The sequence below is a fragment of the Schistocerca cancellata genome, chromosome 5 (genome assembly GCF_023864275.1).
Source record: "Schistocerca cancellata isolate TAMUIC-IGC-003103 chromosome 5, iqSchCanc2.1, whole genome shotgun sequence".
NCBI lineage: Eukaryota > Metazoa > Arthropoda > Insecta > Orthoptera > Acrididae > Schistocerca > Schistocerca cancellata.
The window spans coordinates 428,120,582-428,136,244 of record NC_064630.1 but is presented as its reverse complement, the minus strand read 5'-3'; the positions used below and the strand labels follow the sequence as shown (position 1 = coordinate 428,136,244).

Below are 15,663 nucleotides of genomic sequence, written 5' to 3'. Positions count from 1 at the left end.
ATCAACTGATAAATGTGTGTGGTTCACTTATTGTTCTGCATTTCATATTGTAGGATCAGGCATGTCATAGGATCAGGCATTGATGGGTGCACGGATCAGGCTCACATCAGTAATACAGTGGCCTGGGAATTTCATATGGTTTGTCAGTGATGTTACAGAGGACAGAAGGGTGATGGGAGATGACTGTAGGTGTTGTGGGATGTATATCAGAGGGAGAGAAACATTTCAGGGCTTGTCCTGCAAAAGTCCTCACCTTAGCAAGTAATCTGTTGAGGCTTTGGAAACTGGGTGTTACTAGGTAGCTAGGAGATTTTTCGTAAAAAAAAGTTTCTTTACATAATACAGTCATTAAAGTAAATCACATTTTGTTGTGCACCATGTTCAGCAACTGGGTAGTCCAGCTGTCTCTTGGCCACTGTCTGGAGTGGCCATTCAGGTGGAAAAACAGTTTGTTAGTTGTCATGCCTATGTAGAGAATGACACAGTGGTTCCAGCATAATTGGTTGTTCACATGCCTGCTTTCACAGACAGCCCTGCCTTTGATGGCACTGTGATAAGATTGAAGTAGGTGATAGTGGGAGGATGTATTGACAGGTCTTGCATCTAGGTCCACTACAGGTATATGAGGTGCAGGGCAAGGGGTTGGGAGAAAGGGTGAAGTACGGATGGACAAGATATCTTATAGGTTCCATGGGTGGTGAAATACCACTGTGTGAAGGGTGGGGAGGATATTCCTCATTTCAGTGCATGCTAATGTTCTGACATGTACGTGATAACTAACAAGCTGTCTACCTGCATTAAGAGCCACAGCCACACTGTGGCCAAGAGACAGCAGGAAATGCCACCCAGTGCAATGTGCTTCACTTTAATGACTGCTCCACAGCATGCGTCAACTACATTCTTCCGCTTTATGAATTGCACAGACAGGCACTCTCCCCAAAACTTTGAACTTTTTAGTGTTGTTATTGTTTTAACTGCTATTTGTGATTATGCAATGCCTTTTATTCCTGCTTCCCACATCACCCTCTCCTTCAGAATCCTTCCAGGAACAAAGGTGATAAAGTTTCAGAAATTTACCTGCCCTAACAAATCTCTGCTTGCAATGCGAATTTTCTCAGACATAGGGGATATAAAAATGAAAAAGCTGGCATTCTATGCTTACTTTCATTCCATAATGTCATATGGGATTATTTTTTGGGGTAATTCATCAAGCCAAGCTAAGGTTTTCCGGGCACAAAAACGTACAGTAAGAGTTATATGTGGTATGAACTCAAGAATATCCTGCAGAAGCCTGTTTAGGGGACTAGGGATACTAACTACTGCTTCCCAATATATTTATTCCTTAATGAAATTTGTCATTAAAAATATATCACTTTTTCAAACCAACAGCTCAATTCATGGAATCAATACTAGAAATAAGAATAATCTTCACAAGAATTTAAAGTCACTTAGTATTGTACAAAAAGGTGTGCATTATTCAGGAACACACATTTTCAATAACTTGCCAGCAGCCATAAAAAGCTTAACAACCAATGAAATTCAGTTTAAGAGAAGCCTAAAGGATTTATTGGTGGCCAACTCCTCCTACTCCATTGATGAATTTCTTAGTAAAACCAACTGATTTGTGTGTGTGTGTGTGTGTGTCTAATATATATATATATATATATATATATATATATATATATATATATATATATATATATATATATATATATATATATATATATATATATATATATGTGTGTGTGTCTGCTTGTGTCTGTATATGTGTGGATGGATGTGTGTGTGTGTGTGTGTGTGTGCGAGTGTATACCCGTCCTTTTTTCCCCCTAAGGTAAGTCTTTCCGCTCCCGGGATTGGAATGACTCTTAACCGTCTCCCTTAAAACCCAAATCCTTTCATCTTTCCCTCTCCTTCCCTCTTTCCTGACGAGGCAACCATTGGTTGCGAAAGCTAGAATTTTGTGTGTATGTTTGTGTTTGTTTGTGTGTCTATCAACATGCCAGCGCTTTCGTTTGGTAAGTCAAATCATCTTTGTTTTATATATAAGTACAATATAACTTCTGCACAATTTCAGTGTAGTAATGTGTTCATTGTAAATGTGTGTGTGTGTGTGTGTGTGTGTGTGTGTGTGTGTGTAAATACAATCTAACTTCTGCACCATTTCAGTGCAGTAATGTGTTCATTGTAAATAATTATTATAGTAGTTGTATTACATGTTTATTACCTTATAAATAAATAAAAAACTTTATTTTAAATTCAGTGCCTTAGTATTTGTAAAATGACTTTCATATAGTGTTCATTAAAAAATGAAGATCATTCCACTTGGAACCTGTGGAATGGCACATTAGCTTATTTGTTTTAGTTGTAAATATTTGTCATGTATTGTAAATATTTGACATGTTCCACATCCTGGAGGACCTCCTCACTACGGATCAATTGGAATGAAAGTAAATCTAATCTAATCTAACACAGCATTTCTGGCAATATTTTGTGTTACTAATGTTCCTTTCTCATCCTGTTATTCATTTTAGGTGACATTAAAATGAAAAGGCCTAAAATTTACATTTCGTGTTGTTTTGCAGCTGACAAGCATTCACACAATAACTGAACCAAACAGTGTACATATGCTGTGGTTGATACCACAGTATGTTGTAATAACAATGGGAGAAGTGATGTTCTCCATAACGGGCTTGGAATTCTCTTATTCTCAGGTATGCATTTCTTTTTCTGATTTGCAAATATATAAATTACATACAAAATTAATCTAAAATTTATGAAGGGGGTCAACTTGTACATTATACAAGTTGTGTGTACAAATAAGATACTTTTCTGTGACCTTGTAACTCACAAAATTCTAACCATTATTTTCCCTGAAACTTTTCGTTTGGCTCACTCTTGTAAAATCGTAATATATCCATGTGGCACTACTGAATGTGCTCAACTAGTAAAATGGGCTGCATGTGAAAAGGTATGCCTTTCTCTTGCTACTTACATAATTACCTGAGCAATCTTATCATGTAAAAGGTGAAGAGGGGCACAGGGGAAACACATTTAGATATTGTGTGTAATATATTATTTATGATATGCACAAATCTGTCACATAGTTCTTTCCATGAGAAGTTAGTTTCTGTACTGTAGTTGCTGCTCTAATTTACAGAATGTCCATTGTTTATTTGTTTGCCCTATCTGGAAACACAACCCTTTTTTTAGGTTGGGATGAGAAGTAGAATGTAGGTTAATTACCTTCCAACAATGAGTCTTCAGAAATAGAATGGAATTTGCCAGGACTTTATTGAAGGAAGTAACTTGGTATCCCTCAAGCTTGATTGAGTACAACTGCAGAGGATCAATATTAAGATGGAGCCCCATCAGTAATTCTCTTTAGCATCATAAATCATCCAGTAAAACCCTATCATTCCTAAAGTGATTCTGGCTCAATGAGAGCACTATATAGTTCTGTTAAGTTGTTAGTAGTTGATCTGCATAAAAAATGAGCTGTAGAATGTATGCCAACATAAAAACATCCAAAGACAAACGAAAATCTATGTATATTAATAGATTTATTATATTTTACCTGATCATGTTCTACACAATTTAATCCTCTTACTACTGAAAAGACAAATGAAATACGTATTACTGTCAGTGGTGTTGACAGCTGAAATCATTTAAACTGCACCAAACTCCAGGGCCTGATGAAATCCATCTCATGTTCTGTACTGAATTTTCAGCTGAGTTAGCACCTCTTCTAACTATAATCTAGTGCAGATCTCTTGAACAGAAAACCGTGCTCAGTTCTTGGAAAAAGCATACGTGACACCCAAATGCAAGAAGGGTAATATAAGTGATCCACAAAACTATTGCCCAATATCCTTGACACTGACCAATTGCAGAATATTAGAATATGTTCTGAGCTGAAACATAATGATGTATCTTGAAGAGAATGACCTTCTAAATTGCCAACCAATTTCAAAAACATTGATTATGTGAAACCCAACTTGTACTTTTTTCACATGGCATATTGAAAACTTTGGACCAAAGCAACCAGGTAGATGCAGTGCTTCTTGATTTCCAAAAAGCACGTAACTCAGTACCACACCTATGCTTGTTGTCAAAAGACAATCATATTGAGTATCAAGTGCTATTTGTGACTGAGGGCTTTTTGGTAGGGAGAACACAGCAAGTTATCTTGGATGGAGAGTCATCATCAGATGTAGAAGTAAATTCAGGTGTGTCCCAGGGAAGTGTGTTGGGACCCTTGCTATTCATGTTGTATATTAATGACCTTTCAGACAATATTAATAGTAAAATAAGGCTTTTTGCAGATGATGTTTGACCGTTTGATTACAGCACAAACTTAAAAATAGGTGATACTGAAAAGCAATTAAGACTGCACAAAACAAACAAGAAACCATACCCTGACAAACTTACTGTAAGATTTTATGTTGAATGCTACAGAAAATTATCCCCTTTCTTTTATTGAAACTTTCTCATAAAGAGGATAGTTTTTCATAATGGGAAAATATCACAAGTAATTTCTGTTTATAAAAATGACAAGTGTGTGTTGACTCGGTGACTAAATGATAGGCTACAGATCTACGGGACTGAGGTTCAGTCCTCAGTGGCACAAGGACTGAAGAAACTCAAGGCTAAGAATAGAACAAAGACTGAAGGAGGAAAAGATGAAAATGTAGAAAATAGTACTTGTGTATGTAATGGTGCTTAATAGGTTGTTGCTGTTCATGTTTCTGTGACAACCTGAATTCAGGCTGATTCCTGACTACATATTTTAGAACAACATTGCTCCAAAAGTAAATTGAAAATGAGCTGTTTTAAATCAGAGATATTACCAGAATTCCTAGATTCCAAAAATCACCACTGCCACCAATCTGTTGTATGCTTCCAAAAACTGTCACACAGTGTTCAGAATTGACAATAGTTACTTTCAGTTTTCAATAAAACTCAAACTTAGACCAAATATTGAAGTGTTTGCTACATCTGAAGACAATAACACAGAATAAAATAAACAAAAAGATTTGACTTCTATTTTATATAACAGACAAGGCTGCAAATAGACAGACAAACACTGTCAAAACAGAGCTAGCAGTGAGCTCAGTATAAGATACAACATTGAATGTTGACACTGCTAATGAGTGTGCAGCAGATAAATTTCCAGAACAGTCACTGAGACTGATAATGTAGAACAGTGATGATGATCATCCGGAGAGGTTTCATGCTAAATGATGCAGCTAGTGCTACCACTCAGTGTGAAATGCTTCTCGCCTGGTAAGCACAAACTGATATTTCCACTAACAATTGGAAGTGCCATAAATTCAGGGCATATGGTGTGATTGGCTTTCACTTATATCTTGCAGTTCATTCAAAGGATACCAGTGTCTCCTATATCATAACAAAGCACCTACTTTGAATAGTAGTGGCTAGATCAGATGAATCACAGTAAACTGCAGTGTAAGCCACCATGGTGAAGTAATCATTGGCAAAAATTTTCAGCCCCTCTCTAGACATCTTTCCAGATATTCTCAAAATAGCAAAAGTTTCACCACTGCTGAAAAAGGTTCTTCTGATAAAATATCAAACTACTGACCTGTGTCTCAAAAATTTTAGGAAAACTCACTTATGACAGGCTTTTAAGTTTCATAAATAAATAATCTCCTCTTACTGTACAACAATGGTTTTAGAAAGTCTAAATCCATGCAAACAGTATTTTTGAATTCTTGGGCTGTGCTCTAAAGCCCCTTCATCAACATAAGTTAGCTGCAGGTATTTTTCTAGACCTGTCAAGAGCCTTCAACATCCTGGACCATTACATTCCGCTTGGAAAGTTAGAAAGACAAGGAGTAAGAAGTGTAACAAATAGCTCGCTGTATTCATTTTTAAAACTTACAGGAAGAAGCTATTACTTTAGTATGAATTCAACACTGAACATAAAACAAGGAAAAAAACTCCTTCCCTTATAGTGAACTACCAATAAAATCACATACCACAGGGCTCAGTCTTAAGTCCACTATTCTTCCTGATTTATGTGGACAACTTCGTGGAATATATGAGTCCACAAAAAACTATCCCATTTGCCAATGACAGCAGCATATTTGTTATTGGACCCATTCCAGAAACCTTGCAGTCAACAACAGAAAGTTCTTCGAAAAGACTTTCTGAGTGAGTGGTTCACCAAAAGCAAACCCACTGTAAATACTGAAAAAACTGTGTGTAAACTTTTATTTATTTCCTCCATCTAATCAAATGTCTATTCAAGCACAATAAAAAAATAATCCCCTAGAAAATGACAAAATTTTTGAGTCTGTGGGTTCAGCAAGATTTAAAGTGGTACACACATTTCAATAACTTGTCTAGGAAACTATCATCCACGTGCTATAGTCTAAGAGTAGTTAAATCAATAACAAGCAATACAATAGTACTGCAGGCATATTATGCACAGTTCCACTCACTGCTTCGATAGGGGATGATTTTCTGGGAACACTCAGCTCAGAACATAAAAGTTTTTAGAATGCACAAATGAACTATAAGAATAATTTGTGGCCTTAGAAAGATGGGGTACTGTAAATCTCATTTTACTGAGCTTGGTGTTCTGAATGTTCCAAGTTTATTCAGTTATGAAACTATCTTGTTCACTAGAGATTACCTCTTGAAAACATGCATATTACTACAGAACAAAAGAGCACACAATTACTGTACCAGAGGGAAATCAAATATACATCAAAAATATACAGAACATTAGCCTACCAGAGGAGCACAATTAACATTGCTGTAATACTAGATAATAAAATACTAGAAGAAATAAAAAGTTCTGTATATCCAATTTTTAAAATTAAACTAAGGCTTTTCTAAAAAAGCACTGTTTCTATTCTGTAAAATAATTTCTGAATATGTAATAAAAAGAGTTATTTAAAAATTAAATTGTAAAAATAGGTACCTAATTTTAATTTGCTTACAATGTACAAATACTGCGTGCTATTGCAACTTTTCTTTGACCTGTCCAATATTGTTTGTACAGTTTCTGCTGTATGTTAAAACTGGACCAATTAAAAATATCTATCTATCTATCAATTACTCATGCAATCAATCTTCTTTTCCGGGCAAAGGAGAAGAAAAATAATGAAAAAATAAATGCCACAAGAAAGGAAGATTTATTTGGCACTGATGTTGCATGTTTCTTGAAACAGCATTTTACAATAACTGCACATTTATCTTATCTTCACCAATATTTTCCTGCCTCCTCTGAACCTTGAGTGAAAATTGTCTGATATTAGACTGTTGAACTTTATTCTTGTGAACTGTGTGTCACTTCCTAGTAAATGAAGTAAGGTAATTATACACCTAGGTCCTCATTTGTGCAAACAGAACACAATTATGCGTGTATGAGTAACAACTAAAAATAAAGACTTTGTAGTGATAGAACGGCTATGAATAGAGCATTTCTTCTTGCACATTTTCCTTCAAAAATAACTCTCCAATCAGCAGCTTACGAGAAACAGATGTGAGTTAATTAATCGCCTTTTCTGTACATCATAATTGTGACTTCTAGCTATAATGGGGTAAAAGTCATTTTTTTCAACTATAGCACACTTTCTCAGCGGAAAGTATGACAATACGCTGATCATGTACATAACTTATTAACGTTTTTTTTTTTACATGCCTACAGTTATTTATACTTAACTTTTAACTATGCTCAGTCTCTCTCTCTCTCTCTCTCTCTCTCTCTCTCTCTCTCTCTCTCTCTCTCTCTCTCTCTCTCGCTCTCTCTCTCTCTCTCACACACACACACACACACACACACACACACACACACACACACACACCCTGTTAAAACAAATAATAAAAAGCTTTTCAGTCTTCAGAAATTCTTCTGTGGAATGGAAGTTGTCATGCTTGAGTGGTAGATAGTTTAAATAATTCTCCTCCTCATTTTACTGTGGTTTTTTTTTTTTCCCAAGCTGTAATTGACTGTCGACAACAAAATTCGTAAAGGAGTAAATCTGTAGTGAGATGGTTGTCAGTATGCTTCAAAGAGCCACTACAAGAGGTTCTAGAGTGCAAACACCACATATTATGCTTCTTACATATATTTGTACAACATACACCTTTTTCTTCACTGATGAATTACTCGAAAATGTCACACTGTAAGACATTAGTGAATGACAATAGTAAAAATAAGTCAACTTTTTGACATTTTCATCACCAATATTGTAATGCAAAGGTTGCAGAACCAAGACATTTAAGATGATCTGTAGCATGCAACTTCCAATTCTGGTTCTTAGCAATATAAACATCTAACAGTTTAGAATATTGTTTCATATACTGATTAACATCGACAGATACATGAACAAAAGGTACAGAGCTTTGCTTTTCTATCTTTTGGAATGAAATTCCTTTCTCGAGCTGTCTCCCTACATTGTGCTCTTTCAACTATTAGCTCTTTCCTGGCCTACGGCGAGTGTACTGGGGAGAAGTGAGAGTGCAGGGTGGGGTAGGATGAGGGATGGGTAGAGGTGGGAGGCAGAGAGTCTCTAGTGGCTTGTGGGAGAGTGGAGAGCCATTCATGGGTTACCTGTGGGTGCAGGTAGAGGGAGGGGGGGGGGGGGGGGGGGGGCAGGTGGGAGATCACTGAGCATGCGACTTCACAGATTAGGGTGTGAGATGGCAACATAGAACTAGCTGACACACATTGGGTGTGGGTAAAGAGGTGCTTCTCTCTCTCTCTCTCTCTCTCTCTCTCTCTCTCTCTCTCTCTCTCTCTCTCTCTCTCGAATGGGGCTGGAGACACAGCGAGTTACCTTAGGTTTACATCAGGGAGGTTACGGGAGCAAAGAATGTGCTGCAAGGATATCTCTCACCTGTGCAGCTCAGAAAAGCTGGTGGTGGTGGTGGTGGTGGTGGTGGTGGTGATGGGGAGAATCCAGATGGTATGAGTTGTGAAGCAGCCATCAAAATCTCATGTTGTGCTATGCTGCATGTTGTGCCACTGGGTGGTCCACCTTGCTTTTGGCAACAGTTTGACAGTGACCATTCATTCTGGTTGACAGCTGGTTGGTTGTCATACCAATGTAAAACACTGTGAAGTGGTTGAGAAGAGCTGGTGTATAACATAGCTGCTTTCACAGGTGGCCCAGCCTATGATGGTGTAGGACAAGCATGTGATGGGACTGGAGTAGAAGGTGCTAGGTGGGTTGATGGGGCAGGTCTTGCATCTGGGTCTTCCACAAGGGTATGATCACAGTGGCAGGGGATTGGGGGTGAGAGTGGCACAGGGATGGAATAAGACGTTGTGGATGATGGGTGGGCAGTGGAACACCACTTTGGGAGGGCATGGAAGTATCCTAGGTAGGATGTCCCTCATTTATGGGCATGATGATAGGTAATCAAATCCCTGATGAAGGACGTGGTTGTCGTTCCAATCCTGGGCAGCACTGGGTGACAAGGGGCGCTTATGTATGGTTGGTTCTTGGGATGGATGTGACGATCAGGTGTGTGTGGGGTATGGCACTATATGGCACTGCAGATCTGTTTGTGTATTAGGCGGGGGAGGGGGGGGGGGGGGGTATCACCTGTCTGAGAAGGTCTTTGTGAGGCCTTCAGCATACTGGGCAAGGGAGTTCTCATCACTGCAGATGCATCTGCCATGGATGGCCAGGCTATCTGGGAGGGAAGGGGTGGCGGCTGTCAAAGTGTAGGTACTGGTGGTGATTGGTGGGTTCGATGTGGACTTAGGTGGGGTTGGAGCCATCTGAGAGGAGGAGATTGACATCTAGGAAGCTGGCACAAGGGGTGAGGGAAGAGCAGGTGAAGTGGATGGGAGAGAAGGTTCTGAGATTGTGGAGGAATGAGGGTAAGGTGTCCCGGCCTTGGGTCCAGATTACAAAGATGTCATCAGTAAGCCTGAACAAGACTAGGAGTTTAGGTTTTTGGGAAGCTAGGAACATTTCCTCTAGGTGGCCCATGAGGAGGTTGGCATAGGAGGGTGCCATGCGGGTGTCCATTACTTTGCTACATATTTTTTTGTGTGTCATCCCTTCAAAGGTAACGAACCTGGGCACCCCATTGTGGCTGGTTGCAATGCCCCCACTGAAAGAATGTTGGCCTTGTTGACCAACATCTGCAACCAATGGTCCAAAATCCAGCCTCCCAAATTAAAGATACCAACCACTTCCTGCACCAGCTGTCCATCATCGCCACACCCTTATCTCCCGGGTCCCTAATAGTCACTGTAGAGCCAACCTCCTTATACACCAATATCTCTCATGCTCATGCCCATGGCCTGGCCACAATTGAACACTACCTCTCCCAGTGATTTGCAAATTCCAAAGCCACCACTTCATTCCTTGTACACTTAACCAACTACATCCTAACCGATAACTACTTGCATGGCCCCCTCCTATGTGAACATCTTCATGGGCCAACTAGAGTAAACATTCCTAGCTCTCCAAAACCCTATGCCTGGTTCAGGTTTATTGATGACATCTTTATAACATGGACCCGAGACCAGGACACCTTGTCCTCATTCCTCCACAATCTCCACACTTACTCTCCCAACCATTTCACCTATTTCTCCTCCACCCATTGTGCCATCTTCCTAGATGTCAATCTCCTCCTCTCAGATGGCTCCAAACCTACCTCAGTCCACATCAAAACCACAAACCAACAATCACCAACAATACCTGCATCTTGACAACTGCCACCCCTTGCACACCACAAAATCCCTCCCACACAGCCTGGCTACCCATGGCAGATGCATCTGCAGTGACAACTCCTTTGCCCAGTATGCCGAAGGCCTCACAAAGGCCTTCTCAGACAGGCAACAACCCCTGTCCCCCAGGCCAAATAATAGACAAACAGATCTGCAGTGCCGTATCCCCACATACACCTGATTGTCACATCCATCCCAAGAACCGACCATACAGAAATGCCCTTTGGCACCTAATACCATGCAGAATTGGTATGACTGAACAATGTCCTTTGTCAGTGCTTTGATTATCTATGATCATGCCCTGAAATGAGGTACACCCTATCCAAGATACTTCCATCCCCTTCCAAAGTGGTGTTCCACTGCCCACCCATCCTCCACAACATCCTAGTCCATCTGTGTGCCACTCTCACACCCAGCCCTCTGACACAGGGATCAAATCCCTTGTGGAAGACCCAGATGCCAGACTTGCCCTGTCTAACCACCTACTCCAGTCCTGTCGCAGGCTTATCCTACCCCAACAAAGGCAAGCAACCATGTTATATACCAGCTCTGCTGCAACCAATGCACAGTGTTTTACATTGGTATGACAACCAACCAGATGTCAACCAGAATGAATGGCCACCATCAAACTGTTGCCAAAAACAAGGTGGAGCAGTTAGGAAATATTTCTGTTGTTCAAACAAATTTCGGGCTTGCAGCCGGTCGTCGTTCAATACTTCGCACGATATTTCAACTGGGCACCTGCCAGTCATCTTCAGGTGAGCCGTCGCAGACTGGCGATAACGTTCTCCACTCCGCAATATATAGCATACTGTAACTATTCTGCGCATGCGTCGAAAACTTGATAGTTGAACCAACACTGCCTGCCGGCAGTGCCCTCGCTGGTGGAATAGCGGAACTCAGTCGCCCTCTGCGTTGCTGTTTGCCACGGCTGTCAACGCACTCTGTCGTCTTCGATTTGAGCAAATTGTGGAAATGATGGGATTCCATGCACTGTCCAGCTGGTAGCCGCTTTCACGGTTTAACAGATTTTCCGCCAGTCGTATTTCTACGGATTCTTTAATAATGGAGTCCCAGAAAGACGTTGCTGTGGACAAAATCATTGTTTTCTCATACTCCATTGAATGTCCAGTAGAAATACAATGTTCAGCAATAGCGGACTTGCTTGGCTGCAAAAGGCGGGTGTAACGTTGATGTTCAGTGCAGCGTTCTTTCACGGTGCGTGTGGTTTGACCTATGTAAGCCATACCACATTGGCATGGTATCTTGTAAATTCCAGCCTTTTGTAGTAACAGATTGTCCTTAACTGATCCCACAAGGTCCGCAATCTTCAATAGTGGGCGGAAAACCACTTTTACCTGAAATTTTCGGAGGATTCTTGCTATTTTAAACGAAGTGTTGCCAGGGAAAGGAAGAAAAGCTAAAGATTGTTCCGGCATGTTCTCCTCTTTATTCACTTCCTGCTTCTTAATTTTTACTGTTAGTGCCCTGTTAATCTGCCGGATGGAATACCCATTTTTGCTGAATACTGTCTTTAGATGGGCGAGTTCTTGAGATAAGCTATCTAGATCTGAGACAGTATGAACTCTATGAACAAGTATTTTATTCAAACTCATGGATGCGATGGATGATGGCAACTCGATGCTTGCAGGTACAAATCAGTATGAGTGGGTTTCCGGTAAACTGAATGCCCTAGAGAACCCTCATTCTTCCTTCGAACCAGGACATCCAAGAAAGGTAAACAACCATCTTTCTCTATTTCCATGGTGAACAGGATGTTGCTATGAATGGAGTTAAGGTGATGTAGAAACTCCATTAATTTATCTTCTCCATGAGGCCACACTATGAAAGTGTCATCCACATACCGCCAAAAAACTGTTGGCTTCAGGGCAGCTGATTCAAGTGCTCTCTCTTCAAAATCCTCCATAAAAAGGTTGGCGACCAAAGGAGACGGGGCTACCCATGGCGACACCGTCAGTCTGTTCAAAATATTCTTGATTAAACATAAAATAAGTTGAGGAAAGTGTGTGCCTGAACAAAGCAGTGATATCAACAGGAAACATGTTACCAATCAGTGTCAAAGAATCTGCAAGAGGAACTTTTGTAAAAAGTGAGACCACATCAAAACTTACTAGAAGGTCTACACTGCTAAGATGAAGAGCCCCCAGTCTATTGACAAAATCAGCTGAGTTTCATATGTGATGTGAGCACTTGCCTACGAAAGGTCTCAGTAAGGAAGCGAGATGTTTAGCTAAATCATATGTAGGAGCTCCAATGTTGCTCACTATTGGACGCAGAGGAAGACCCTCTTTATGAATCTTTGGAAGGCCATACGGTCTTGGAGGTACACAACCATGTGGTTTTAACCTCTTGATGGTCTCTTGTGGTAAGGAGGAGGAATTTAATAGTGCTGAAGTTTTTCGTTGCACACGTCCTGTAGGATCGTAATCAATCCTCCTATAGGTAGAATCACTTAGCAGACCATACATCTTATCTTTATACACACCACGAGGTAACAAAACAGTTGCATTACCTTTGTCAACTTTCAATACCACTATGTCAGGGTCCTCTCTCAGATTTCGTAAGGAACCCCTTTATGCAGAGGTTAAATTACTGCGTTGAGTAGGAGCCTTCAACAGAGCACGGCAAGTTTCCCTTCTTATTTCGTCTGCGGCATCCAAAGGAAGATGTCGTACAGCTTCTTCAACACCACTCAAAATACTTATTAATGACTGTGCTGTAGGTGTAGGTGCAAAATTGAGTCCCTTGCTTAATACAGACAGCGTAGCATCGTCCAAATTCTTCTCCGTGAGATTGACAACGGAACGTTGTACCATTATCCCTTCTGGCGACGGCTTCTGTGGCAACAGTCGATCAAATTTTGATATCTGCCGACAATTAGCATTATTGTGGATCCACTCGAACTTGGCCGAAGTCACTCCATCAACCCAGTCCCATGATACAGGAGAAAGATACCTTGCAACCTTCAGATGTAACTGGTAAAGTTCTGCTGAAATAGCATCTAACCTTAGTCTTGTATAGCAAATCCTCTCCTTGACAATAGCATGACTAGCCTTCTCAGTAATCTTCCATGCAGTAGCGGTCTTAATGAAATGAGTCACTCTAGCAAATTTTGGTATTATGCCATGGTCCCGGCATCTCAATAAAAAGGTTAATGAACTTAAAAGTTTTGCTCTTTTACCATGTAGCTTCTCAAAACTTTGGATATGTGAGGCCATCTCCTCCCCGTAAAGGCGTCTGATGTGAATTTTAAAATGATGATGACTGGCAGGTGCCCAGTTGAAATATCGTGCAAAGTATTGAACGACGACCGGCTGCAAGCACGAAATTTGTTTGAACAGTCAATTCGCCGGGAAAATTTTAAAATTTTAATCTTGCAGTTTCTCAGTTATTTGTCACATGTTGAGAATCTGTTCACCAGTTCCTTTACCTTCAACAAAATGTGCTTGTTCTGTTGATACATGCAGCTGAATGTACAGCTTCAAATACTAGTTCAGGATGTAGAGCAAAATTTTGCTTATGAGGGATATAAGAGCAATGGTTAGGTAGTTGGAGCAGTTCCTAATTGACCCTTTGCTGTGTAGTAGGATGAAGAGAGACTTCTACCTGTCTTCTGGTCATTCCCCCAGTTTTCCATATTCTTGTACACATCGAATGCAGCAAGTCAACACCTTCCTGCCCCATTTCTTTGATAATCTCATCAGATATACTGTCTAGAACAGGATATTTATAGTTCTTCAGATGTTGTATTGCATTCTCCATTTTGCTGTGTAAGATTGTGTGTTCCAATGTAAGCTAGTCAACTGCTTGACTTTTCCTACTGTTGTTGATCCCAGATTACAACTTTTCACAGTACTGTTTCCACCTCACAACAGATTCTTCCTTGTTTCCAATAGGGTTGCCATTTTTATTATCTACTACCCACATACAAGGATTAAATTCACCAGTAATGCTTTTGAGTTTCCTGAAGGGATCACATACTTGAGCGTGATCTTGCTGATGATCTATCTCATCACTGTTACCATTAATGAAATATGATATGTCCTCCCATTGTCTTTCCCTGCATAGTTTCTTGTATCTGTCTTGATTATGCATGGTATGGATACCAGTGTTCTTCAGATTGCTTTGCTATTCAATTAGTTGTAGTGTGCACTGTGATATCCAAGGATGTGATGAGGATATGACCTCCAACACTTGGTCACATAATTGTGATTCTGGTGCATCTTTATCAGGACTGATGTTATGGAGTTCTGGTCTTACAAGCTCACCAGATTCCTGAAGAGCTTCCTTCTTTGTGAGTTCTAGTTGATGGATCCCAGCTTCACCTGCATTTACATGGACAACATATTATGACCTCTTCCACAATAGCTTCAGCAAAGATCTTACAGTCCATGACTGAAGTCTATCAATGTCTTCACACTAGCATGAAGTCAATGTGGTTCCTAAATCTATCACAAGATGGTATCCAATTGTACAGTCATCTTGGGTGATGTTGAAACAAAGTGTTACACTCAGTCATTACTCACAGGGAAATTTAGCAATTACCTACTTTGGTCACTTCTCTCACCTTGATCATGAGGTCCAACCACAGACTGTAAGTATGTATCTTTGGTATCTCCAATTTTAGCATTAAATTACTGAATTACTACCTGTACTAGTTGTTCGTAGAACTCCTCTCTCCCCTGATCCTATGCTGCAGCATTAGGGGCATAGATCTGGATGATGTTGAGTTTACATGGAGAAGCATTCAGTTTGATGGAGATGATCCTGTCATTAATGGGTTCATAACACAGAACAAAGTTGTTCAGGTAGCTAGGAACAACTATTGCAACACCATTTCTACTTTAGTTGCTACTCCATAAAAAATAAACAGTGTTCCTTCCTTGGGTTATTAAATAGCCACTTCCTCTCCAGTGAGT

The 15,663-nt window shown here is 40.1% G+C and overlaps 1 protein-coding gene across 3 annotated transcripts in view; it reads left to right on the top strand.

The window, feature by feature from the left end:
- Positions 1 to 15,663, top strand: part of LOC126188860 (peptide transporter family 1) — a 322,186-nt gene that overhangs the window by 302,340 nt on the left and 4,183 nt on the right. For all 3 annotated transcript variants that reach the window (XM_049930502.1, XM_049930503.1, XM_049930504.1), the window contains one exon: positions 2,586 to 2,714. In XM_049930502.1, the coding sequence (XP_049786459.1) occupies positions 2,586 to 2,714 (129 nt within the window). The remainder of the gene's footprint in view (positions 1 to 2,585; positions 2,715 to 15,663) is intronic.